The 25622-nt window shown below is 37.6% G+C and overlaps 1 protein-coding gene across 13 annotated transcripts in view; it reads left to right on the top strand.

The window, feature by feature from the left end:
• Positions 1-25622, top strand: part of nfic (nuclear factor I/C) — a 126354-nt gene that overhangs the window by 13080 nt on the left and 87652 nt on the right. For 8 of the 13 annotated variants that reach the window (XR_007894499.1, XR_007894500.1, XR_007894501.1 and 5 more), the window contains one exon: positions 23408-23939. Coding sequence is in view for 10 of the 13 variants with exons in the window: in XM_051670117.1 (XP_051526077.1) it covers positions 23408-23939 (532 nt within the window). In the remaining 3 variants the exon portion in view is untranslated. Of the gene's footprint in view, positions 1-11948; positions 11970-14139; positions 14405-23407; positions 23940-25622 lie in introns of those variants that run through there. The other 5 variants (XM_051670111.1, XM_051670115.1, XM_051670114.1 and 2 more) reach the window with 2 other exon arrangements.

Below are 25622 nucleotides of genomic sequence, written 5' to 3'. Positions count from 1 at the left end.
CTGGTCCTGATCATTGTACCAGTATAATGATTATGTTTAATTGTTTTATTATCTGGGTTTCCACGCTCATGGAAAACCTGGATTTCCTGGCCTGGAAATGCCATGGAATTTAATACCATCCAACCTTATCTCATGAGAAGTCATACGAATCCATACAAGATGGCTAATTCGTATGAAATCGTATGAGTTTGTTCGTATGAATTTGTTAGAATTGTAGACGTGCAAATCCTGGCATGTATAAAGTGGAAGCAAAAGTTCTGCGTGTCAGATGTTGTGTGCATGCTTCTTAATTTTAAGCTCTTACCCAAACCACATATCTAAACCTAAGATATGTTTGAAATGAAAAGAGTATGTATGAGTATGTACAAAAGAAAGTAATTGTCGTGTTTTAAAAAGAGACTCACAGGGACTCAAAGGGAGAGTCATTTGATTGGCTGTTGGCTGATTTAATGTATTCAATTATATATACAGTCAATAATGACTGGAAAAGTCATGGAAATTCATTATTCAAAAAGTGTGGGAAACCTTTTATTATTAAATCAGTTAAAAAGGGGGTATTTTCTGAGATGTGTGCCATGTCCACAATTGTTTTAGGACTTTTCTGAAATCTTTTTCAGAAACATATTTGAACATTCTTTGGAGGACAGTGGTTTGCGGAAGGTCTCTTTGAATTAAAAGCTTTTGCAACCTTGTTATGTTTCCAGTAATTCTGGGTATCGAATGATTTAATGGACTTTCAGTGACGAATGTATAAGCTTTTCGTGCAGCTCAATGTAAACTTTGGCACTTTCTAAAATATTTCAAGTTATTAATCCATTTATAATCATGGAACAGCATAATTTCCACTGTATATGTTTACTAGTGCTTTGTACTCTTGAGCAACTAATGAGGCTGAGAGGAATTTGAAAAGCTCTTTTTTTTTTTATAAGACATATCATCAGTGAAAATTATGGTGTTACTTGTTGGCAGGCAGTCACCTGAGTGTGAGAATTACATTTTGTAGAGCTTTAAGAGAGCATTGTTCTTCACTCCTCGACTCTCACAAAGGAAGATGACAGAGTTTTTAGTGAAGGCTTTGTTCTTAAGCTCTGCGGCATGGCCCTATTGTGGCATGATTCGGATTATGGAGATTAGCAGGCTAGCTGGTTATGTAATTGAATGTAACAGTGAGGAGAGCAAGGAAGGGTTAGAAAACATGAGCTAGAGAGACCGACAGAGAGTAGTGAAAAGAGAGTTAGAGAGAAAGAGATAGAGAGGACTTAACCATTCCACCGTTGTTGTTGTTTTTTGGATTGGACATTTAACCCTTTCGCTTCTATATCGGAATCACCAAACTAGGCTGAACAAGAGTTAACTACCCTGAAATTCAGTATAGACTCTTAAATAATTGAAATGTTCTGTAGCCTCCTCTTTTTTGGCTGATAAATTATTCAGTCTGCTTGAAAGTAGATTTAATTTGATTGGGATCTGCAGATTTTATCTGCTCCCATGGCGCAAAGAGACCAAAAGAGAGGGAGGGCGATTCAGAGGGCGAGGGAAGACCCAATTAATTTTCCCAGGATTCTCCAGGATTTAAACCGTGATGTCAGAAATTGAGCCGAAGCTTCAGCTAAATTCAGTTACAGGGCTAATGTAATTAAACCCACAGAGAGACAGACAAGGAGTCCTGCTCTGCTCTGGTGTGGTCAGCCAGCGTCCGAGACCCGACAGACCGACCAAGGCTCCATCGCAGCCTACACTTCCCCTGTCATCATTTCCTAATTAATTGCTCTGATTCTGTATAAATCAAATCACCAGTTCCCCTTTACTTTAGTGGCTTTTTTTCCATTTTTACTTATTATTTATTACAAGTTATTATTTATTATAAAGACAATAAAAGAATGGAGTGCATCCTGTTTGGGCAATTGGCAAAACATGAAATAAGCATTTAATTTTATATTGATGCACTGATCTATCGGTCATGCCAATTAATCTGCCGATTTTTGGCAATATGGAGATAATGCTTGGCTGGCCAATTAACAGAAGTATTAATTCCGCCTAGTGTCACTTCTGTAACCTATCGACAGTCTTGTCAATAGATATTGTACTTTTTCTTAATTTCAAATATTTAGTAGATATTCTAATATATTTGTTAATGCTAATATTTTAGTGAATTTTAGTACATATTTGTGTAACATAAGCAAAATAATCAACTATTAAAATTCATTTTATTTGCTATCATTAAATTGATTTAAATATATCGGCATTATATTGGTCACTCTGTATTTATATATTGTATTATTAGACCCATTTTAGTCAAGCACTAGACATTTATACTTTTAGATCATTAAAAACTTTTCCATTTCCTGCTAAAAAGTTTCCTGCTTTTATAGTACATCTAAAAAGTTTAATTGAATTATGTTTATAAGGTTTTCGTTTTACCGCTCATGGTCAAGTGTATTAACAGTTCTGAAGCATGCATTTGAGTTGTTTAGTGGTCTATAAGCTACCTGTCTGTTTTAAGGACTTGTTGTCTTTTACAGCCATGTTTAATTAGCTTTCCATACATGTGCTCTTGTTTGAGTACCTCATTCCCATTCATAATTAATATGCATGTAAATGCAGAGCTATTATATTTCCTTTATTTTATTTGGAAAATATAAACTCAACAACTTTGGCTATGGATCTGGCTGTTATTTGTGAGTTATCACAATATCACATTTGGTTTTATTAGCATGCTAAACAAAGGTTGAATTGTACATGCTGAAAGAAATGGTCCATTGAGAAATATAATTTTCAGAATAATTTTTCTACCCCCTGAGTTTGATAAAAATGATATGAAATGATAAAAGCATCACATTTTCACTAGAAAAACTTGATGTGGATCAGCTCTCATTTCTTGAATCCACAAGATGTCTTCCAGAATGGAAACCTTGAAAAGATATTTATAAAATTACCCAAAAAAATCCACATTGATAAAAAAATTCAGACTGTTGTTGGAGTAATATTGCTTCTATTAGAGTAATTAAAAAAAAAATTCACCTTGTTTAAATTACATTTTAAAAGATTTAATCAGCACAGTTTTTGTCATTCCATGAAGTTTAGAACATGATGCATTTTCATTTTACTGTCTAATTAACAAGATGGTATTTGAATCAATATAATGTAGTTATGTGGACGTGTACAACTTGTATTTATGTTTGAGTCAAGTTTGATCCTTGCTGCATTGCAAAAAAAATTAAAATAAAAAATAAAAAATAATTAAACAAGATAAAACATTTGACTGATGTGGCAATTTAAGCATACATTAAAAAAATTGAGTGGGGTTTATAATTAAAACAAATAAAAGTAATTTGCCAGTAGGGCTGCAACTAATGATTATTTTGATAATCTGTTAATCTAACAATTGTTAGAATGATTATTCGGCGATTATTGCACCGATTAATCATTAGCTCTTAACCGATTATTCAGCTTGTGCCCCGACTTAAATGGTTGTATTAAACGTGCTTACTAACAATAAAGAGGACAAAATCATCTTTTAAAAATACCTCTAAATGACAGTCAATGTATTAAAGGGGGAAAAAAACTTTTTATTAAGTTTAATTCAGTAATAAATTCACTGCAAAAAATCCTGTTGTTATCAAGTGTTTCTGTCTTGTCTTCCAATTAAAATGGTCAAAAAATCCTTAAAAAAAGATACATTTACTTGAGAAGCAACATATAAGATATTTAGACTTGCTTTAAGAGAATGTATCTTAAATATAAGTGTATTTTGTATATAAGAGTATTTTTTCACTTGGTTATACTTCTGCGAGTGCAGTAAAGACAAAATATACATATATTCAAGATCTGTTCTCTAAAAGCAAGTCTAAATATCTTATATGCTGCTTCTCAGGTGAATGCATCTTTTTTAAAGGATTTTTAGATATTTTAAAATATTTGTATTTTTAATATTATATTCAAAATTCTCAGATAACAATTTTTTCTTCTGCAGTATAGTTGCTAAAGAAAATGTATGTTGTTTTAAAGGAGTTTTAGATATTTATATTGGAAAACAAGCCAAAACAGAAACAAATCAATAACATATTTTGTTGCAGTGTATAACGGGTGAAGACTACCCACTCTCACCTTTCTGTTCACTTCAATCCATCTTTAACTCACAAAAAAAAACAAACACTCTCGTATTAATAAAGCTGCATATTGCCAATTTTCTTCACGATAAGAAATGCAGAGTGACACATATATTATGATTCAATAAGTCGTGAGCCATCACGTTATAATCTAGCTGCATTAAGTGCTCGCACTTGAGGGATGAGCATCCCTGGGACAGAGTGTGCATCAGCCGGATGCAGTTTCAGTCTCTCCCCCTTAGATTGGGACATTCGCACAACTTACAGAAGAGGCGCTGATCGCACAGAGAAATGGCAGTTTCGGAGTTTGTAGTTATTTACACGATCTGCTTCCATATTATTTGAACTTTAATAAAGCTATAACGCATTAAATATAACTGTATTTAAGATGTAATGCCGGGGTGTTTCCTTTAAATAACTCCGCTTATTCCACAACGAGAGTGCTTCTGTATTAACTTATTTTGTATTTTTGCATTATAATTCCTTCATACGTTGCGATCTACATCACCTGAAGCTGAGAATGTTTAGAGTGCATCTGGACTGTGAGCTGTGTAATTCTTCCTCTCCTCAGTCAGGCGCGAGCTGCAGTGCTGCTCTCGCACGTCATCATTGGAGTTTAATATGATCTCATGTTACGTTAAATGAGATCAAACAACTAACATTGACTAATCCTTTCAGCCCTATTTGCCTGTGGTTTTGACAGAGTTTGATCAAGTAAATGAATCTTGTTTTAAGGATTTATGTGGCACTACTCATGTCATTTAATTTATATATAAGAGAACTGCTTATTTAAGAAGGATATTCCAGAATGTGAAGAACCAAGGAGTGAGACATAGGCAGGTTGGCCATGTACTATTATAAAACCCCTTAAAATCATTCTGTACATGTAAGACCTCAGAAAACCACCTTGAAAACCTTTTTATTTAATTTTTTAAATTTTTATCTGCACACATTGTCAACCTTAGTAGAGAGTAGAGGTCAGTTTAAAGCTGTCCTTGTCTAAATGAAAGTGTGTAATGATTATATGAGTCAAACAGCTGGATTTATAGTATCCAAATAGACGGTCATACTCTTGTGTAGTTAAACTGAGGGATTAAGGTTGCGTGGCAGGCACTGAGTGCCGTGTCACAGTGTCTGGGCCTTACAAGATCTCTGCTATCAACCTGATTGAAAACGTATAAGCTCCTCCAACTGGAGCTCTGTTATTGACTGTACTTAACCAAGATTATGTTAAACCGTAACGGTTGCTTTACTGGGTGCACGTCCAGTTCAATTGTAATGCAGTTGAATTGAGAGGTGTGGCTTGGCTGTTTATAGAGATATAAAGGTTTAAGTGCACTGGTGTGCTCACAGTGTGTGTGTGAGGGCAGGAGGGGTAATAATCTGAGGGTTACCTGAGGTAACAGTATTACTGTTTGCAGATGCCACATGGCAGAATCTGTTTGCATGCCCGAATGCCCTCAATGCATTTCTCGCTCTCTCTCTCTAGCTCATAGGCTACTTAAAACACTCATTCTCTCATTTTCTGTTTAGCATCTTGAAGAGCATGAGTGTATTAATTTATCTTCCTCATTGATTATTTCCACTGTATTTACAAAAATTTCAAGTTAATATTGCTTATCAGTTTTTCATTTGCATCTCTGTCTCATATCCCTGTGTGTTAATGCTGGTAAATGTAATACTTAAATGTTTACTTAAATGTTTCAGTGGTGGTAAAAGTACAATAAATACTTAGCTCTCTGTATTGAAGATTATTAACTTAAAACTTTGAAGATCCCTTGAAATTGCTTGACGAGCAGAGTTTTTTCTCGTGTGTTGACATATTTCCTGTTGGAACAGGAAGTTTTTGCAGGATATATCAAAGGGCTTGTCGCTTTATTTAATAGCTAATAGGCTTTAGTTAGGTCACAGTCCTGAACCATGATTTGCTAGTTTGTGGCAGGGGATATATTAGGGGAGGGATATTCTCATTCATGAGAGCATTTGATTGGACAAAAATCTGTGAAGTGCAAGATGAGTCATCAATAGTTTTCAAATGTTGTCCTAGAAGAGAAATACTGTAGCCTAAATTTTAAATGCTGCTAAAAGTGAATTTTATCAGTGTTTTGGAACACTAGCATCTGTAGATGACTTCAAAGCTGAACAAAAGCCACAAAACTTTACAAGCTAAACCAAGTTAAAGTCTACATTATTATAATTTCTTGGCAATCTAATCAGATTTTTCAATTATAAATAGGTTGATTCTTTCATGTATGCCCTATGTCTGACTGGGGGTCATGACAGTTCTGCTCTAATTCATCCTATGAGTCTGGAAATATACATATTTCCCTTTGAACATCCTGTTTTACTCTGAAATACGTCACCTTCCGGAAGTTAAATGCGTAGAAAATGCCATTTCAAGTTGACTTTAAGGTAATAATTAGCAGCAGTTCAATGTAATACTGGACAACAGATCAGGAAATGAAGAAAGACACAGAGTGAAAGTGGCAAGTTGCATAGATAGAAACATATACAAAAGCTCCTTATTGATTTGTGATTCACTGCACAAATCAATTCTGCAAAGGCACAGTTGTTTCCTCAGTAAACCAAAGAGTACCATCATACCTTTTCTAGCATTCCCCAATGATCAAACAGCTTAAAAACAGGCTGTTGGAGATTGTTTGGGGTTGTAGTCACCGGGCTGTTTGTATTTGCGGTTATGTGGTTAGTGTGTATGTTAAGAAGATGAAGCTGCAGCTGTCCCCTCCTCTGAAAGTGTGAAAGGGTGGAGGGAAGGAATGTGGTTAGAAGGAATAAACTGAGTTCATCAGACTGTAGCAAACAGGAAGATAAAATGGATTGATAATTAGCAGCTGGCATATTTGTTGGAAGGGGGTGCTTAAAGTAATTAATTAATTAATAAACAAGACCTCAATCAAAAATGGACAAATTTCACTTTCTTAATAAATGTCCTTGGTCTTACTTGGCATGATTAATCAGTGCTTGTTCTGAAGAAATTAAAATTGGATCAAAATGTAATAACTTCTAAAGCAACTCTTCTTTTCTGCTGATGTCACTGAGGCGGCATAAACGGGGCAAAATAATATTAACCAATACTATCAGAGCCCACTTTTCACGATCCAGTCAAATCCCAATGGACAAAATCAGGTCCCATTCTCCTTTATTTCCTGTTTCACATAGGAATACGTCATATTACAGAAGCTAAAAGTGTTGCGGCATTTAAAACAGAAGCAGGAAAGGGTACCCATATTCTCTGCTGAGGAAAAAATAGTGAGAATGGGAAGATATGTATCACCCCGGTAAAAGTTGAAGCATAAGTATTCAAAGAAGATAAAGAAAAAGCAGAGTCTGAAATAATTTACAAACATTGTTTTTCTCCCTGGCTGCTTTCAGCCTAACTTATCTTGTTGAAGGCTTCGCTCTCCCAGTGTTTCTCTTAAAAAGAAAAGAAGATGTGGAAAAAAATATTGGGCTTCATTCATGAAACACAAGCAGAACGAATATCAGTGTGAAACCATTCTAACGTAAATTTAATGTGACAGTTTACTAGGGCTGCCTAATATATAATATAAAATATATAATTGTCATAATATATAACAAACAGAAGGGAAGGAGAACACAGGGTAACAGCTTCAGGAGCACTGTGGCCTTCCTTGTGCAAGACTCTCTCCCTCTCTGCTGGTGGCGTGACTGCTTATATGCCGCTCTCCCCATGCTCACTGGAATTAGAAACAGGTGTTAAACATAATCTAGCTCAGGTGCCAGCGCCCTTACCGCTTTCTCTCTCTCCGGATGGATGCTTGACCACGCCTCCGCTGCCACAATAATACATAATTGTCAGTTATTGCCCTTGATATTGTAATCATGATCATTAATATTGATTAAAAGATAGAATTACAATGACATCACAAAGCAGGCAACCATGTATCCAGAGTTTGTGCGATGCATTAAAATGTAAAACTACCAACAGCAGCTGCAGGACAAATGAGTCTTATTAGAGCAGACATGTGATGACGGTGATCCATGGAATATGCCATTCATGCCACGTTCTCTATCCAAAAAACCAAAAGATGCTGAGAACTGTTAAGCTGTTATTTACTTTATTGCTGTTTGATACATCAATACAACTTAGAAACATGACAAAACTAAACTGTTTTTTATTTTTGTTAACAAACTGTATACAAAAATTGAGTAATGCGACAGTATTAGAACACTCCCATTATATTGACTGAAGCTGTCTGACACTCACTGTTTGAGTCCTGCAGCGTGAGCTCACTGACACTTCACAGAGTTCTGCACTCTCACAAATGCTCTCATTATAAATGAAGCTGTCTAAACTGCAGAATAAATACATTATTTGCACAGTGTTATTCCTTGGTTGTAACTGGCATTTGGGTTTTGTTGTGTTACTCATGCAGTTTGTTTACCATCTCTGCTGAGATGGAGCAGCGCGACATGCAACCAATCCAAAAGAATTCCAAATTGCTTTTCGCCATTGTTTTACAGTTTCTTTTCAAGAGTCAGGTGATGTTTCTTCAGCACTAATTTTGACCATTGCTGTTTCACTGCTCAACATACATGGCTGGAATTGGTTAGAATACTCTAATAATCGAAACCATTGACGCAACAGCAGTATACTTAAATTTAATACTGTAATCTACAGTTTTGATGATTACATAATTGTGGCAGCCATAATTGTAATCGCGATTAGTTTTTCGATTAATTTTGCAGCCCTACAATTTATGTAAGAATGTTTTTACAAATTATTTACACTGCTCTTATTTTATGAATTAGGCCCAATAAGAAGTGGACAAAACATAGATTTCAATACTCTAAAGCAAGAATGAAATATTTGTTGATTATTTCAGGCGAAAATGTTGACCTTTTGTGCAGCATAATAGTCAGATTGTAGTTTTTGTTTGCGTAGGTTAAGTGTGAGGAGTCTGACACCTCTCAGAGCTTCATTTGATTGTTCACATATCTTTTCCTCAGTCATTTAGAAACCAGGAAACTTCACAACCAACAGGCCACCTTGCAAATCAACCAAGCTACTGCTGACTGGAAATAACCATAAAACAAAGAATTCTTTGTGTGCACAGTTATAATTTACTGTTTCAAGAGCACCAATCTCTGCCACAATCAGGACACTGGAGAAAGTTTGAATTAGGTTGCTTTGAATACTGGGTAGGTAGGTAAGGTCTAGTGGTCAACCAATATAGTTTTCACACAAGATTTTTTTCAAAATTCACATTGTTATCAACATTTATTGATTACCCAGGCATGGCCAATATATTGGTCTATCACTAGTAAGGCCAATTGCTTATTTTAAAGTTTGATGACAACTAGGGCATGAATAGATTTGTTACTTTATTCTTAAAGGAATAGTTCACCAAATAAAATCATAATACTCTCATTATTTACTCACCCTTATGCTGTCTTAAACTCATATGACTTTCTTTTTTTCTGTGGAAAGCAAAACATATTTTTGCCATGCAGCATCATAATGAAGACATTGGGGTCCAAAACTTTAGCTTCCTCGTGTTGCATGCACAGAGCACTATACACGGTTCAAATCATGATCACCAAGGAGACTGCAGATGTCAAAATGTATAGTGAAAAAGGAGTTACGTTTTGTTCGCTTAAGTTTCGCTTCAGAATACATTGATTATACTATTTTGCCAAAAGTATTCGCTCATCTGCCTTTAGATGCATATGAACTTAAGTGACATCCCATTCTTAATCCATAGGGTTTAATATAACGTCGGCCCACCCTTTGCAGCTATAACAGCTTCAACTCTTCTGGGAAGGCTTTCCACAAGGTTTAGGAGTGTGTTTATGGGAATTTTTGACCATTCTTCCAGAAGCGCATTTGTGAGGTCAGACACTGATGTTGGATGAGAAGGCCTGGCTCGCAGTCTTCGCTCTAATTCATCCCAAAGGTGCTCTATCGGGTTGAGGTCAGGACTCTGTGCAGGCCATTCAAGTTCTTCCACACCAAACTCGCTCATCCATGTTGGACCTTGCTTTGTGCACTGGTGCGCAGTCATGTTGGAACAGGAAGGGGCCATCCCCAAACTGTTCCCACAAAGTTGGGAGTATGGAATTGTCCAAAATCTCTTGGTATGCTGAAGCATTCAGAGTTCCTTTCACTGGAACTAAGGGGCCAAGCCCAGCTTCTGAATAACAACCCCACACCATAATCCCCCCTCCACCAAACTTCACAGTTGGCACAATGCAGTCAGACAAGTAACATTCTCCTGGCAACCGCCAAACCCAGACTCGTCCATCAGATTGCCAGATGGAGAAGCGTGATTTGTCACTCCAGAGAACGCTTCTCCACTGCTCTAGAGTCCAATGGTGGCGTGCTTTACACCACTGCATTCGACGCTTTGCATTGCACTTGGTGATGTATGGCTTGGATGCAGCTGCTCGGCCATGGAAACCCATTCCATGAAGCTCTCTACGCACTGTTCTTGAGCTAATCTGAAGGCCACATGAACTTTGGAGGTCTGTAGCGATTGACTCTGCAGAAAGTTGGTGACCTCTGCGCACTATGCGCCTCAGCATCTGCTGACCCCGCTCTGTCATTTTACGTGGCCTACCACTTTGTGGCTGAGTTGCTGTCATTCCCAATCGCTTCCACTTTGTTATAATACCACTGACAGTTGACTGTGGAATATTTAGTAGTGAGGAAATTTCACGACTGGACTTGTTGCACAAGTGGCATCCTATCACAGTACCACGCTGGAATTCACTGAGCTCCTGAGAGCGGCCCATTCTTTCACAAATGTTTGTAGAAGCAGTCTGCATGCCTAGGTGCTTCATTTTATACACCTGTGGCCATGGAAGTGATTGGAACACCTGAATTCAATTATTTGGATGGGTGAGCAAATACTTTTGGCAATATAGTGTACTTTGCTCCCTTTGTGTCCTTTTTGGAGCTTGGAAGCTTTGAACCCCATAGACTTGCATTGTTTGGAAAAAGATATTATATACCCTGCCTTCATTTACCCAGAAATATTTTGTGTTCTGCAGAAGCAAGAGTTTGAGATGGCATGAGATTGAGTAAATGATGAGAGAATAATTCTTTTTGGGTGAACTACTGTATTCCTTTAATGTTCTTTGGAGCTTCTACAAAAACTCCTAATTGACACAATGAAATTTTCACATCAGATTTGACCAGCAAACACTCACCCACTCATTCAAAAGCAGATGTGCTCACAGATATAAGTAGCACCTTCAGTGCTTTGAAAAAGTATTTGCCCCTTCCTGATTTCTTCTATTTTTGTGTATTTTTCATACTGAATTGTTTTAGATCTTCATACGATATATAACATAAAACATTTGCAACCTGAGTAAACACAAAATACAGTTTTCAAATATATATATTTTTTATTGAAGCAAAAAAGTTATCCTACACCTATATCACCCATGTGAAAAACCAACTGCCCCCTTAAACTTAATAGCTGGTTGTGCCACCTTTAGCAGCAACAGCTGCAACCAAACGCTTCTGATAACGAGATCAGTCTTTCACAACGCTGTGGTGGAATTTTGGCCCACACTTTTTTGCAGAACTGCTTTAGTTCAGCCACATTGGAGGGTTTTCGAGCATGAACTGCCCATTTAAGGTCCTGCCACAGCATCTCAATCGGGTTCAAGTCAGGACTTTGACTAGGCCATTCCAAAACTTCAGTTTTGCTTCTTTTGAGCCATTCAGAGGTGGATTTACTCCTATGCTTTGGATCATTGTCTTGCTGCATAATACAGTTGCGCTTGCGCTTAAACTCATGGACTGATGACTTGATGTTCTCCTTTAGGATTTTCTGGTAGAGAGCAGAATTCATGTTTCCCTCAATTATGGTAAGTCGCCCTGAAGCAGCAAAGCATCCCCACACCATCACACTACCACCACCATGCTTTACCGTAGGTATGATGTTCTTTTTGTGGAATTCTGTGTTTGATTTACGGCAGATGTAACGGGACGCCTGTCTTCCAGACAGTTCCAATTTTGACTCATCAGTCAGAACATTCTCCCAAAAGGTTTTATGGATCATCAAGGTGTGTTTTGGCAAAATTCAGATGAGCCTTAATGTTCTTCCAGGTTAGCAGTGGTATTCGCCTCAAACTCTTCCATGGATGGCATTTTTGGCCAGTGTCTTTCTGATAGTGGAGTCATGAATAGTGACATTTATTGATGCGAGAGAGGCCTGCAGTTACTTGGATGTTGACCTTGGCTATTTTGTGACTTCCTAGATGAGTCATCACTATGGAGGAATTTTGGAAGTTTGGCCACTTCTGGGAAGGTTCACTACTGCGTCAAGTTTTCTCCATTTGGAGATAATGGCTCTCACTGTGGTTCTTTGGAGTCCCAGAGCCTTTGAAATAGCTTTGTAACCCTTCCCAGACTGATGTATTTCAATCACCTTTTTCCTCATAATTTCTGAAATTTCTTTCAACCTTGGCATAATCTGCTACTGGGTGAGACATTTCAGCCAACTTCATGCTGTTGAAAAAGTTCTATTTAGGTGTTAATTTGATTGAACAGGGCTGGCAGTAATCAGGCCTGGGTGTGTCTAGTCCAGCTGAACCCCATTATGAATGCAGTTTCATAGATTTGGGGATTTAGTAACCAAGACCAAACACTTTTTCACACAGGCCCAGTTGGTATTGGCTAACTTTTTTGCTTCAATATATAACATTATCATTTAAAAACTGTATTTTGTGCTTACTCAGACTGCTTTTGTTTTATGTTTTGTTTTGTTTGAATTTTTGAAACAATTTAGTGTGAGATATACACAAAAACAGAAGAAATCACAGCACTGTAAGAGCCTGCATTTCCCATGTTTTAAACATTATCTTCAGTGAAGACATTGAAGACACATTCCTCCTTTCCACAATCCCCTCAAGTCCACCAGGCAGCGTTTTGTCTGTGAACCCCAGGAGACAGGAGACCTGAAGATCTAGTGGATGTGAGGCACTAATTGTTGCGTGGATTGAATCATGCATAATTATGCTGCTCACTCTTTGTTTCAGATCTTAAGTAAACAAACCCTTTCTATGTTCCATCAATGGGATGTTCATGGCATTTCAGATGCTAATGTAACAGGTGCAATTAGCTGTCATGGGAACATGAACCCTGTGATGCTATGATAGGGAGTCACATGCAACAATGCTTCATCCTTTCAGAGCAGCTTTAAAAAGAGATAAATTCTTGATGAATCTTTTTGTCCAATATTATCAAAAGACTGTATTTTTAGTAGTTAAACTAGTATTTGCCTATTTAACAAGTGCCTATTTAAAAGAAAGTATTTAGGTACAGTATATGTGTATTTGACAAATAACATGGACTTTTTTCAGTATCAAGATTTTAGATTTAATTTATCGGAATACATGAGAGACAGTGAATATTTTTTAGATGCCATAACTGACATAATTTCTTGGCTTAATAAGCATTCCCCATCATTTTAATACTTCTAGCTGTTCACTTAATTATAATAGCATTTAGTTAGGGAGAGGACTTAGAGTGCATTTTATTGGACAAAACTTTGGATATATCCCCATGAGTACAAGATGTATCATCAATATTTTGTTTTGTTTTCCCTGAAGAGAAAGTTTGTACATTTTTAACAATATGTTCACTGGTAGATGGCCTCAAAGCTAACTTCAACTTTGGTCTCATAGTGTATAATATACCCTATTATACCCTCACATACTATAATGTGTTGCTTCTCAGGTAGTATGGGGTCATTTAAAACTGCATATATAATAGTAATTATGCAATATTTAGTAACATACAGTTTGAAATAGTTGGATATGGAGTATAGCAGGTCACACTACAAGACACTGCATGTCAGCAGCCCATATATTTATATTTTGAGAGTTTTTTTCCCCTAAAAATATAACTGTATAATTTTCTAAAATGTATGATTAAAAATAGAGCTAAAAAATCAAAACATAACAAAAATAAAAAAATAAATAACAATGTTAAATAGAGTGTGAATAACATAACCGTAATAATGTACCTCTGCAGCTCATTGTCCACACACCACAGTTTCTCCTGAGAGAGGATGGTTAGCAAGCACCCCCACCCTCCATTATGATGCTGCATGGCTGAAGGCTGACTCAACGATTGTGCAGAAGAGACAGAGAGGGGAAAAGAAAGAGGCAGTGTGACTCACAGAACATCCACTTTGATCCACTCAGCATTCAGAACATCATCTTCCATCAGCCCACTGGGCACAGAGGACTGCAGCTTAGTTCTGTGTCTTTGATAAAGAATGAATCCAATGTATCAGGTGCATCCAACATTGTTTAGAAAGGAAAACATAAACGACTATAGAGTTGTAACGTGTCATGGTTAAATCGCAAATGTGTTTGAAGTGCAGTTTTAGTTTTAGCAAGAACATCTAGGCCTATTTCTTCAGCTTTGCTTTGCCACTGCTTAAGTACATCTTGATAAATTAATTTGAAGCAGTAGTGGCAATCTGACATGCTATACTTCAACTAAACATTCTTGAAACAACATTTGTACTATTTTAATGCATGCAGTTATACATGCAGACCTACAGTATTAATTGAAAGACCACATGAAATATCTATATTTTTTTTAATTCATTTGTCATACTACAGGTCTATTTAAGAAAAGGCAATATGTAGTTAAAAGTAGTGGAAAAGCTGAAGTGTGTCATTTTTGCGCCACCAAACGGAATTGCACAAATAAAGGTTCCAAAAACGATGCTATAGAAAAAAACATTTTGAGTCCCCAATGAACCTTTCAGCGAAAGGTAATTAAAAGAACCATTTTTGAAGAAAATTTTTATAGTCTAAAGAACCTTTTTCCACTACAAAGAACCGTCTGTGCAATGGAAATGTTCCGTCAATGTTAAAGGTTATTTGTGGACCATACATCCCGATTAAGAACCTTTATTTTTAAAAGTGTATTGTTTTCAAACAGCTTTCTGATTATCTACCATTGGTAGAACTAACATATAGTCCTGCCCCCACCTTAAGCCATTGGTTGAGTCAGTGTGGTTGTTTCGGGCTGGATTGATTGCTTAAAAGTCAAGTCAAGTCATTTTTATTTGTATAGGGCCTTTCACAACACACATTGTTTCAAAGCAGCTTTACAGAAAATCATGCATTAACAGAAAATGAAACTGTAATATCTATAATGTCTTAGAGTCATCATTGTGTAGTTTGATTAAATACGATTGTGAATTGTATTTAAAAATAAGTAATTAATAATAGTTGTATTTAGAAACCCTGTGAGCAAGCCAAAGGCAACTGTGGAAAGGAACACAAAACTCCATAAGATGTCGGTTAATGGAGAAAAATAACCTTGGGAGAAACCAGGCTCACTGTGGGGGCCAGTTCCCCTCTGGCTAACATCATGAATATAATGCCAATATTACTTAGGTATAGTTCAAGTCATGGTTTAAAATGATTAAACTAATTAAGTGTTAAGGGTCAGTGTTTAAACAAAGATTTTGTATTAACTGTAAGATTAATGACTAATGTCTTTGAAGTTCATCCTGGATTAACTGCATAAATTCACATAGATGCATTGTCCTTGTTAGCTGGCTGATGAAGGCTTTTATTGGCAATTAATTGATAGTCTATGTATTCCATTATAAGAGTGTAGTCCATCATTAGACCGAGGTGATGCAGGCAGAGATCAGTGAGGCGCATCGCAGTTCAACCGGCAGGTAATTTCGGTGAGGTCAATCCTAAATCCAAGGTTCAGGCAATGGCATATGATGTATCCCATGTCTTATGGTTGGAGTTGTTATAAATTTATCCTCTGTAGTCCATTGTAATATACTGAAGTGATGTTTGGCTGGCACCGGCTGTTATTAGTCGTCATCACTCAGAGACACGTAGCAGTGGAGTCAAACACGAAGCAGGAATGGAGCTGGATTCAGCCGGTTCTGGTGACCTCAGGATAGGAGTCCCGAGGTTGAGACATGGAAACAAATAGAATAATATTAGCATAGATGCAACTCAATTTATTGCAGAGTTATAGATCATGATCAAAGTTTCTGGTTTCTGGTTCTGGCAGACCTAACTAAAGCAGCCTAATTGTGAGTTGAAGGATAAATTAGGTGTATGCCTAGCTAAATAGATGAGCCTTTAGTCTAGACTTAAACTGAGTGAGTGTGTCTGCATCCTGAACAGTGTTAGGGAGACTATTCCATAGTTTAGGAGCCAAATATGAAAAGGATCTACCTCCTTTTGTGGATTTTGATATTCTAGGAACTATTAACAGGCCAGAATTTTGCGATCATAATGAACTTGATGGAATACAGCATGTCAGAAGGTCACTTAAGTACTGCGGAGCTAGACCATTCAAAGCTTTGTACGTAGTTAACAGAATTTAAAAAATAATACGAAGTTTAACAAGTAGCCAATGTAATGACGATAAAATTGGGCTAATATGATCATATTTCTTGTTTCTAGTCATCAGTTTATTTATTGATCTTGCTGGACATCCTCCCAGTAATGCATTACAATAATCTAGTCTTGAGGTCATGAACGCATTAATTAGTTTTTCGGCATCAGCAACAGAGAGCATGTGTAATTTAGCAATATTTCTTAGGTGGAAGAATGCTGTTCTACAAACATTGGTAATTTGATTTTCAAAGGACATATTGGTATCAAATATAACACCTAAGTTCTTCGCTTTTGAAGATGATGTAACAGTACATTCATCGAGAGTCAAATTATATTTTAGCGGCTTGTTTTTAGAGGTTTTTGGTCCGATAATTAGTACCTCTGTTTTGTCGGAATTGAGCAGAAGGAAATTTCCGGCCATCCAATCTTTTATTTCATTGATACACTCTGCTAATTTGGAGAGCAGCACTACAAACAAGCAGAGGGATTTTTATAGTGCTTCAGAGACAGTTTTTATAGTTTTTGAGAAAATGTAACTACAAATGGCTTACTCATAACTAGGGGTGGGTAAACATGTTGATTTTACGATACATCTTGATCTCTATTTCGATTCTGAAATCCCATTATCGATGTTGTACTATTTGCGCAAACCTTTACTACAATGAGAGGAAATCACTCTCATTTGCTAAAATTTATATAACTGGCAAATGGCTGGTAAATGTTCAGATTTCACTCACAGTGATTGCATAGTGTTGTCGTAGAGTATTAAGCAGCGAGATCCTTTCACTGTGTGTTGAGAGTAAAAGTTGTTACATTTTAATTATGCATAGCATGGATGAGGAAATGAAGCCGTTCGAGTCTCTCTCCTTAATATGAGCTCATTTACAGACGCTCTTTACCAAAATGAGATTTCTTAAAGAGACAGTTTTTAGTGTGTTCAACAAATCAATGTAAATACCTGTAAATAGTACAAACTATGCAATTAAATAATAAACATGAAACAAAAACAAAAAAAATGATATATGCAAATAATATCATATTTATTGATTGAATACATGGATTTGCACATTTTTAAAAAGCTAAAATCTGACCAAAATTATGAAAAACTAATAAAATATAATTAGTAAAATGTATATTTTCATAATATACCTAGTTAGAAGGTCCCCTGTATAATTAACAGCATTAGCTGAGAGAGAATTTATTTCAAATGTAAGCAAAAGGGACATTATAACTGAAATATACCCATATAGAGAATCAAATCGAATCTGGAAATCTGTATCAATTCCCAGCTCTACTCATAGTTGTCTCTGCATATTAAGCTTGGATAGGAGAATGTATTTTAACACTGAAAAAGTTACACACTTCAGCTCTAAAAGTGAAGTGTGTCATTTGAGTTCATCTAGTAGAATTGAAAAAATAATGACTATTTTCAAGCAGGTTTCACGAACATTCTCCTTGTTTGTCATTAGTCTACCAAACGTATACAGTAGCCCTGCAATTGGCTGAGTCAATGTTGCTGTGTTAGGCTGGTTGGGATTCACAAACAAACATAGCAAGGTTTTGCCAAAGATTTTACATTTTTAAGGGAAATCGATTCACAAATGTCTGACTTATAGCTGACTGTGTATTTAGCTGGATTTCGAGAAAGTATTTTAACACTTTAACTTTAAAAGAAATGGTGAACAGTTACAGCACCTAAAATGTACATGTTCCCTTAAATAATTAATAATAATTCCATTTATTTATCACACATTATACATTTGCACATATACAGTGAAATTCTTTTTTTTCACATATCCCAGCTAAGCTGGGGTCAGAGTGTAGGGTCAGCCATGATATGGTGCCTCTGGAGCAGATAGGGTTAAGGGCCTTGCTCAAGGGCCCAACAGTGGCATCTTGGCAGTGCTGGGGCTTGAACCCCTGACCTTCTGATCAGTAACCCAGAGCCTTAACTGCTGAGCCACCACTGCCCCTGCAAAGTGTACATATGTATAGATTGTAACCTACAATTGGGTTCTTGGGTCTCTTTTATATATTTGCTGTATTTCTTTGAGAATTGGCAACAGATTCTCAAAAATCAGAAAGTGGAGCAAAGAAATTTAACATCTCATTCTGTATGTATTCCAAACAGAAGCATGTCTACTCTTTCCTGTTTGGGGGGATTGGCTTTTAAAGTGTGTTAAAGTTGATTCCATTACCCAAATCCTAAACAATCCACTACTTTTTTTCTGAGCCAACCAGTAGAAAGAAAGGGAAAGTTATTTTGGCAACAGCAGTGCAACAGTGCAGGAAGGGTGGGGGAGAATGTCTGCTTTTAATTAGGGCATTGCCTCAGAGGGCATTCTGGGTAAATTGCAATGTTACAAAAAATCAAGACTCACTGGCATTTTCTATCCCTTGGCACAGTGCACTCTGCACAAGGTGAAAGGTGAATCACACTAAAAAATGGTGGCTCAGTGGTTAGCAATGTTGCCTCACAGCAAGAAGTTAATGGGTTTGAGTCCTGGCTCAACTGGGCCTTTCAGTTTGGAGTTTGCATGTTCTCCCCATGTTCACATGGATTTCCTCTGGGTGCTCTGGTTTCCTCCACAAGTCCAAAAACATGCAGGTTAGTGAATTGGAGACTCTAAATTGCCCCATAGGTGTGAGTGAGAGTCCTCCAGCCACTGGGAGTTGCGTTAGGAAGGGCACCCAATGTAAAGCCTATGCCAAGTCAAATATGCGGATCCCGGATGGTCCGATGTGGTGACCTCTAATGGGAGCAGCTGAAAGAAGAAGAAGATTTAACTGAATGATGCATGTGTTTTCACTAACATAGTAGTTTTAAAAAGCCTGCAGCTATTTTTATTGTTAATGATGTGCCTTGGAAAATCGTCAGTCTTTCTTCAATTCTCATCACGCAATTTTGGGGAAAACTGTCAGGGAAGAGCTCTGACCGTCTGCTACACATGCTTGTGACACATGTGGTGACCATAGCAACACTTTGTGTGGGTGTGTGTGACCACAACTCCCCTATTTTGTCATCAGTTTGACTTTTCTGCTCTTTTTCCCTCTCTCTGTCTCGACTCGGAAAAATATTTGGCCAAAAAAATAAATAAATAAATAAATCACATTCTCTGTTTAAGACATAATAAAGGTCCGGATCCGAGCAACGGACAGGAATAAAAACACATTTCCCTGAGCTCCACAATAACAAAATGATTCAATTACTGCATAAATACAGCTGTGTGTGTGTGGCTGACAGAGAGAGCGAAAGAGAACAGTAGAGCTGGTAAGTCTGGCTTTTTCAGGACACTCCAGTGGTCACCATTCCCACATGCTAAAGCCTCAGTCTGAACTCAGCTGTGCTGTCACAGACATTCTGCCATCAGCCTGCATCTGATCAAAGAGCCTTAGTTCATCTGCCAAAATGAAGCCATTCATCAGCTGTGTTCATCAATAATTTTCTCATCCTTAATGTGCACATGAAATCCAGTCAAGGTGGTCTTTTCAACCTGATTGTAGTTAAAGCAGAGCATTCCGTTGGAGCACATCCAGGCTTAATATGGAGAAAGAGGGAGAGAATGAAATGGAGAAATACAATAAGCTTCTCAATTTACTGCTAAATGACTTCATGTTGGTGCTGTAAATAGTAACCAATAAGGAACTGCAGGATTTAACATACATTTCCAGGTTGAAGCAGTGACTTAGTGGCTGTGCTGAGGGGCTCATAAGGGCTATGTGAATACGAGTTTGTAATTTCCCGATCCAATTTTCCCCTTTCTCCAACATCATTCTTTTCTGGATTGTGCCCCTCAAGTTCCAAAATAAAAAGAAAAAAAAAATCAAGTACAATAAAATTAGATGAAGTACATTTCATTGTTTATTATTTAATAAACTGGATCGGAAGTAAAACTTGATTATGTAATAAATAAGCTATTTAAAAAAAATTAAAAATAAATGTCACAGCATTACTCATACCATGACAAAATAATCTGGTCATACTGCCCACTCCTCCTCTCAACTACCACTATAAAAACAAGTGCTAAATAAATTAAAATGTGAAAGAAACTATACAAATTTTCCACGGTATGGTAACAATCTGTAGACAAGGACATGGTATATTTACACACAGAGGAGAGTGTACAGGTGCTTTAGCCTGGTCCAGATTAATTTCAACTGCTTCTGAGCTTTCTGTGTAATTGTGAGAAGGAAAAAAGGGCCAACAAAGTTTATTTTTGCCGGAGGAGTGGTTTGTGGTTTGATTTCTTGGTACAGAAGCTAGTGTAAAGAGAGGAGCTTTACCCTAAAGATGGAGAGAAAATACAACCACAGACGTCTGCAGGGACACAGGCCCATGTCCTATGTGGTCTTTATTCTTGAATGCACTATTTTCTCATGTGCTTTGGGAAACCTGTGCAGTTAGAGGGTGCAAATTGTGTCCAGACTCTTCTAAATGATTTAATCTCGCTAGAATGTCCATGGAACACTTGAGCAATGCAAATTTAATTTTCAAAGCAATGAATTTTAAAGTCACAAAACCCTTCTCCTTTTTTTATTTAACAAAATAAAATGAGGGGAATGGTTTAGTGATTTTTTTGGAAATTAGATTGTCTTTCTTTTTTCCTGTGTTTTTCAGTAAAGCTTTGGAAAGTGTACTCAGTAACTGTACCAGTTTTGCCTGAGTCAGTCCTGTGAGCTGACTGATTAAAGATTTGAGTGTCTGCAGGCTGGGACAGGGCCCTCTCAACCTCCCAATTACTGCACTCTGTTTGCTTTCAGCTGTTTCCAGCACAAAAGTTTAAATAACTGGAAATAAAAACATATTATGCCCTGCTGTTGCTCTTGAAAAGGATGTTAAATCTTTTTTCAGACCAACTTTAGTCCAGCTCAGTGAGAGAACTCTTAAAGGAGCGTGGTTTAAAGTCTTTTCAAAGATTTCTGAAGCAGCACAAGGACAGGACAGTCTGTTTTTGTGTTTCGGAAAGATTCAGAAAAACTACCTTTAAGAAATGCACTTTAAATGTATTCTGCACTTAAAGTCCCAAATATCTAAATAAAATTAAAACAAAATTCAATACTGTACAACGGAAAACCCCATACTGCCCGGATAACAAGTGCATGGCTGCGTAAGCAGAGAGTGCTGGTGCTAGATTAGCTTGCCTGCAGTCCTGATGCTTATGCTTATCGCATAAGATCCACAGCATGCCAAAGTCATATCTAATTATGTTTCTCTAAAACCTGCTCCCTGCTTGCAGCAAAACCAGACTGAGGGATGCTCCGTTTCCTCTCTATTTTTCTTTTTTTATTTCTCTCTGAATAATTGTGGTCAAGTAGCCCTTAGCCATCTCTCTCGCTCTTTGTTATTGAATTATACCTAAGCAAAAGTGACACGCTGGTAACTATGTCATGCTATATTGATGCCACAGCTGACATCATTCAGTGTGAGTCTGAGTTTCATTATTTTGCCATAAGCGCAAAACCCTCCTATTGAACATAACTTCATCCGCATGTGGTTTATTATCACAGAACTGTAGAGCACCACTCTCATTATGACTGTTTTATGCACACACACACACACACACACACACACACACACATGTTGATGCAGCTGTCCTTATGAGGACTCTCCATAGACATAATGATTTTTATACTGTACAAACTATTGATACTATCCCCTACCCCTAAACCTAAACCTCACAAAAAACGTTATGCATTTTTACAATTTGAATTATGGGGACACTAGAAATGTCCTCATAAACCACATTTATAGCATAATACCCTTGTAATTACCAGTTTGTAACCTGAAAAAAGTTCCTCGTAAACCACCCAAACCCACCCACACACACGCACACACACACACACAAATAGCCACAGCAGTGTGCACTAAGCTTCAAGTCTTGTTTTGATAATTGATAGTTGTGCATGTTTAATGTTCAGTTGGGGTTTTAGTAACATTTATAGCATGGTCTGCTGCTAGTTTAGGGTTTTAGAAATGGTAAAATATGGAAGTAATTAGTCAGACCAAATGAATGCTGCAGAATTATCGTGCCCTAAACAGTTAAGGAACTGCGGTTTGCAACATGCCTGGGAGGTACATATGTGTGTGTTGTTGTTGTTGAAAATGTACCACTGAAAGTGAAAATAGTCAACAAGGCATAATTGGATAAATGATGACTGCACATGGTGCTTCAGTGAGCATGAAAACAATGGAGGACTGTGGATGCAAAGAATTTGCTAAAAACTCTGTACACAATTAACTGTGAAATCATTAAAATATCACTGAGACTTTAAAAATAAAGCTGGAATTTACTCTGTCTGTTAGGGTAAACAACAGTGAATGGAAAAACGCATTTCAATGAAGTGCATCAATACAGAAAAGAGCCAGGATGGTTCATTTCCCCTTTGTAGTTGACTGCAGAGGTGGCATTTGTTTGTCTGTTTTTGCAAATAGATTTTGAGTAAAAAGGTGGAGTTGATCAATTACGCCTTTTGTCTTCTCGAGATGAATTCCATCCATTTGATTGAGGGTGAACTGTGCAATTTTTTCCATGTTAAGATACTTTCTACTATCCCAGCTAAATTTGCGAGACAACTTTAAGTCGGTAGGTTGATTTCCTTAAAATGTGTAAACAGTGTGGCTCTGTGGTACTATCAAAACATTTCTCTGTTTGTTTGTGTGTCCCAACCAGCCTGACACAGCAACACTGGCTCAACCAATTGTCTCAGTTTGGAGCGGGATTACCAATTTTTCTGACTAATGCAAGATAGGTCATGTGTTTGGGAAACCTGCTTGAAAAATGTCATTATTTTTGCAGTTCAATTTGGTGCTGCAAGAGGCACAGAAATTGCTTTGAGTAAATTTGAAATTGGTTTTCAGAAGACAATTTGAATTGATAAATATTCCATCTTTTTCTGTTCTCTTTTAGGATGAATTCCATCCATTCATTGAAGCACTGCTGCCGCATGTGCGTGCCTTCGCCTACACCTGGTTCAACCTGCAAGCCCGCAAGCGCAAATATTTTAAAAAGCACGAAAAGCGAATGACCAAGGACGAAGAGCGCGCCGTCAAAGACGAACTCCTAGGCGAGAAGCCTGAGGTCAAACAGAAGTGGGCGTCGCGCCTCCTTGCCAAGCTCCGCAAAGACATCCGGCCAGAGTGTCGGGAGGACTTTGTGCTGTCCATCACAGGGAAAAAGCAGCCGTGTTGTGTCCTCTCAAACCCAGACCAGAAGGGGAAGATGAGGCGCATAGATTGTCTGCGGCAGGCGGATAAAGTCTGGCGTCTGGACCTGGTGATGGTGATTCTGTTCAAGGGCATCCCGCTGGAGAGCACAGATGGGGAGCGTCTGGCCAAAGGTGGCCAGTGTTCCAATCCCATCCTATGCGTTCAGCCCCATCACATCAGCGTGTCCGTTAAAGAGCTGGACCTCTACCTCGCCTACTTCGTGCAGGAGAGAGGTGAGTTAGCATGCTAGCCTTCTATGCCAAAAAAGTTGGTTTCACATTGGCTACATTCACACAGCAGCAGAATATGTTTTTAAGGCCGAAACAAACACTAAGTAAGTACGTTAATGCAAATATGAGCGCTTGGCCACCGCACTGCTAACGTGCAGTCTGGTTGAACATGCTTAACGTGCGTTCTTGCATTGTCGTGGCGGGAACAAACGTCAAGGGGGCGATAGAGTTTCCTTCAAACATTTTTGCCATTAAACTGGATGTGTTATTTTGTAAAGTTGCTATAAATATTAGGGATGCTTCGATCGATTGGCCACCGATCGGTATCGGATGATTTTCATGTCCTATGACTCGATCTGTGATCGGTAATTTGGCTGATCGCATAAACCGATCACTCATGTCGCAAAGATGTGACGTGTGGCTCCTTAAAGACTTCAGGAGCACTGTCATGGCATCACGGATTGTGGAGAATACTGGCATAGTGTTGTAAGACAACAAACTTGATTCAACAGTTAAGAACGATGCAGTGGGAGAGGTATGGCGAATATGAAAAGTTTTTGTACTGTACTGTTAATGTGATGTTTCACACGCGACAAGGCAAAGTGAAAATAGCGTGAGCTGTGAAACGGTCCTTATTATCGTTCATGGCGGCAGCATCTCAGTCTTTGCTGGGCATAGGCATAACGCGAGTTACAAGATGTGGTGTAATTCAAACATCTTTATTAAATATCTCTCAAATAAACAGCATTAACAATAGAAGCACCTGTAGAGTCCTTTCTTTTTGTCTCTTGCCCTCATGAGAGAGCATGTGTTCCCCTCATTAAAGTTCAAGCAGCAACAAGTGAAAAATGAACTATTAATACAATCATCCAACTAAATGAAAAGGCAGGGAAGGAATTTATAAATATAATAATTCATTATACAATATTAAGATACCATAATATAATCTATTAAATATAATACAGAAATAAAAAAGGAATAATAATATGAAATAATGACAATGAATCAATAACCAAAAATGTCACTGTGATAGGGTCTGTGATTGAGCGGTCAAGAAGAGAATCACACCCGAGATAGGAATTGCATTCCAAAAAGATGTTTTAATACGTAGAGGTGCAAAATGTGCAAATAAATAAGTGTTTAAAAGCGAACATAAAAACAAGGTCACATTAAGTCAAACACGGTTCCTGGAGGGCCACATTCCAGCAGAGTTTAGCTGCAAACCTAATTAAACACACCTGAAGCAGCTAATTAAGGTCTTCGAGAGTGCTTGAAGATTACAAGGAGGCATTTTGGAGCAGGGCTGGAACTAAACTCTGCAGGGTTGCGGCCCTCCAGGAACAGAGTTTGACACCCCTGTAGCAATACCAACTCCCCTCCCTCAACAATAGAGGCCAGAGTAACTTGTGCTCAAGCAGCGCTAGCAACCTTGTCCATGTGCTCCAAACACTCATCGTCCATCTGTCTTTCCTTTAGTGGCGGCTGGATTAAATAGGGAAATTTTCCCACCTTTTCCAATTGGAACATACCATTATTTAAATAAAATTAACCCTCACCTCCCCATTCTTAAATACAAAATCTTTGAATAAATACATGAGTTAAAATGAGAGTTAAAAACAAAACCATAAAATAGGACTTATCCATAGTGTCAGGACAATGTCAGCCACATAAGCCCACAGTACCCAG

This window comes from Myxocyprinus asiaticus, chromosome 33 (genome assembly GCF_019703515.2).
Source record: "Myxocyprinus asiaticus isolate MX2 ecotype Aquarium Trade chromosome 33, UBuf_Myxa_2, whole genome shotgun sequence".
Lineage (NCBI taxonomy): Eukaryota > Metazoa > Chordata > Actinopteri > Cypriniformes > Catostomidae > Myxocyprinus > Myxocyprinus asiaticus.
This window is presented reverse-complemented; position numbering and strand designations above follow the sequence as displayed.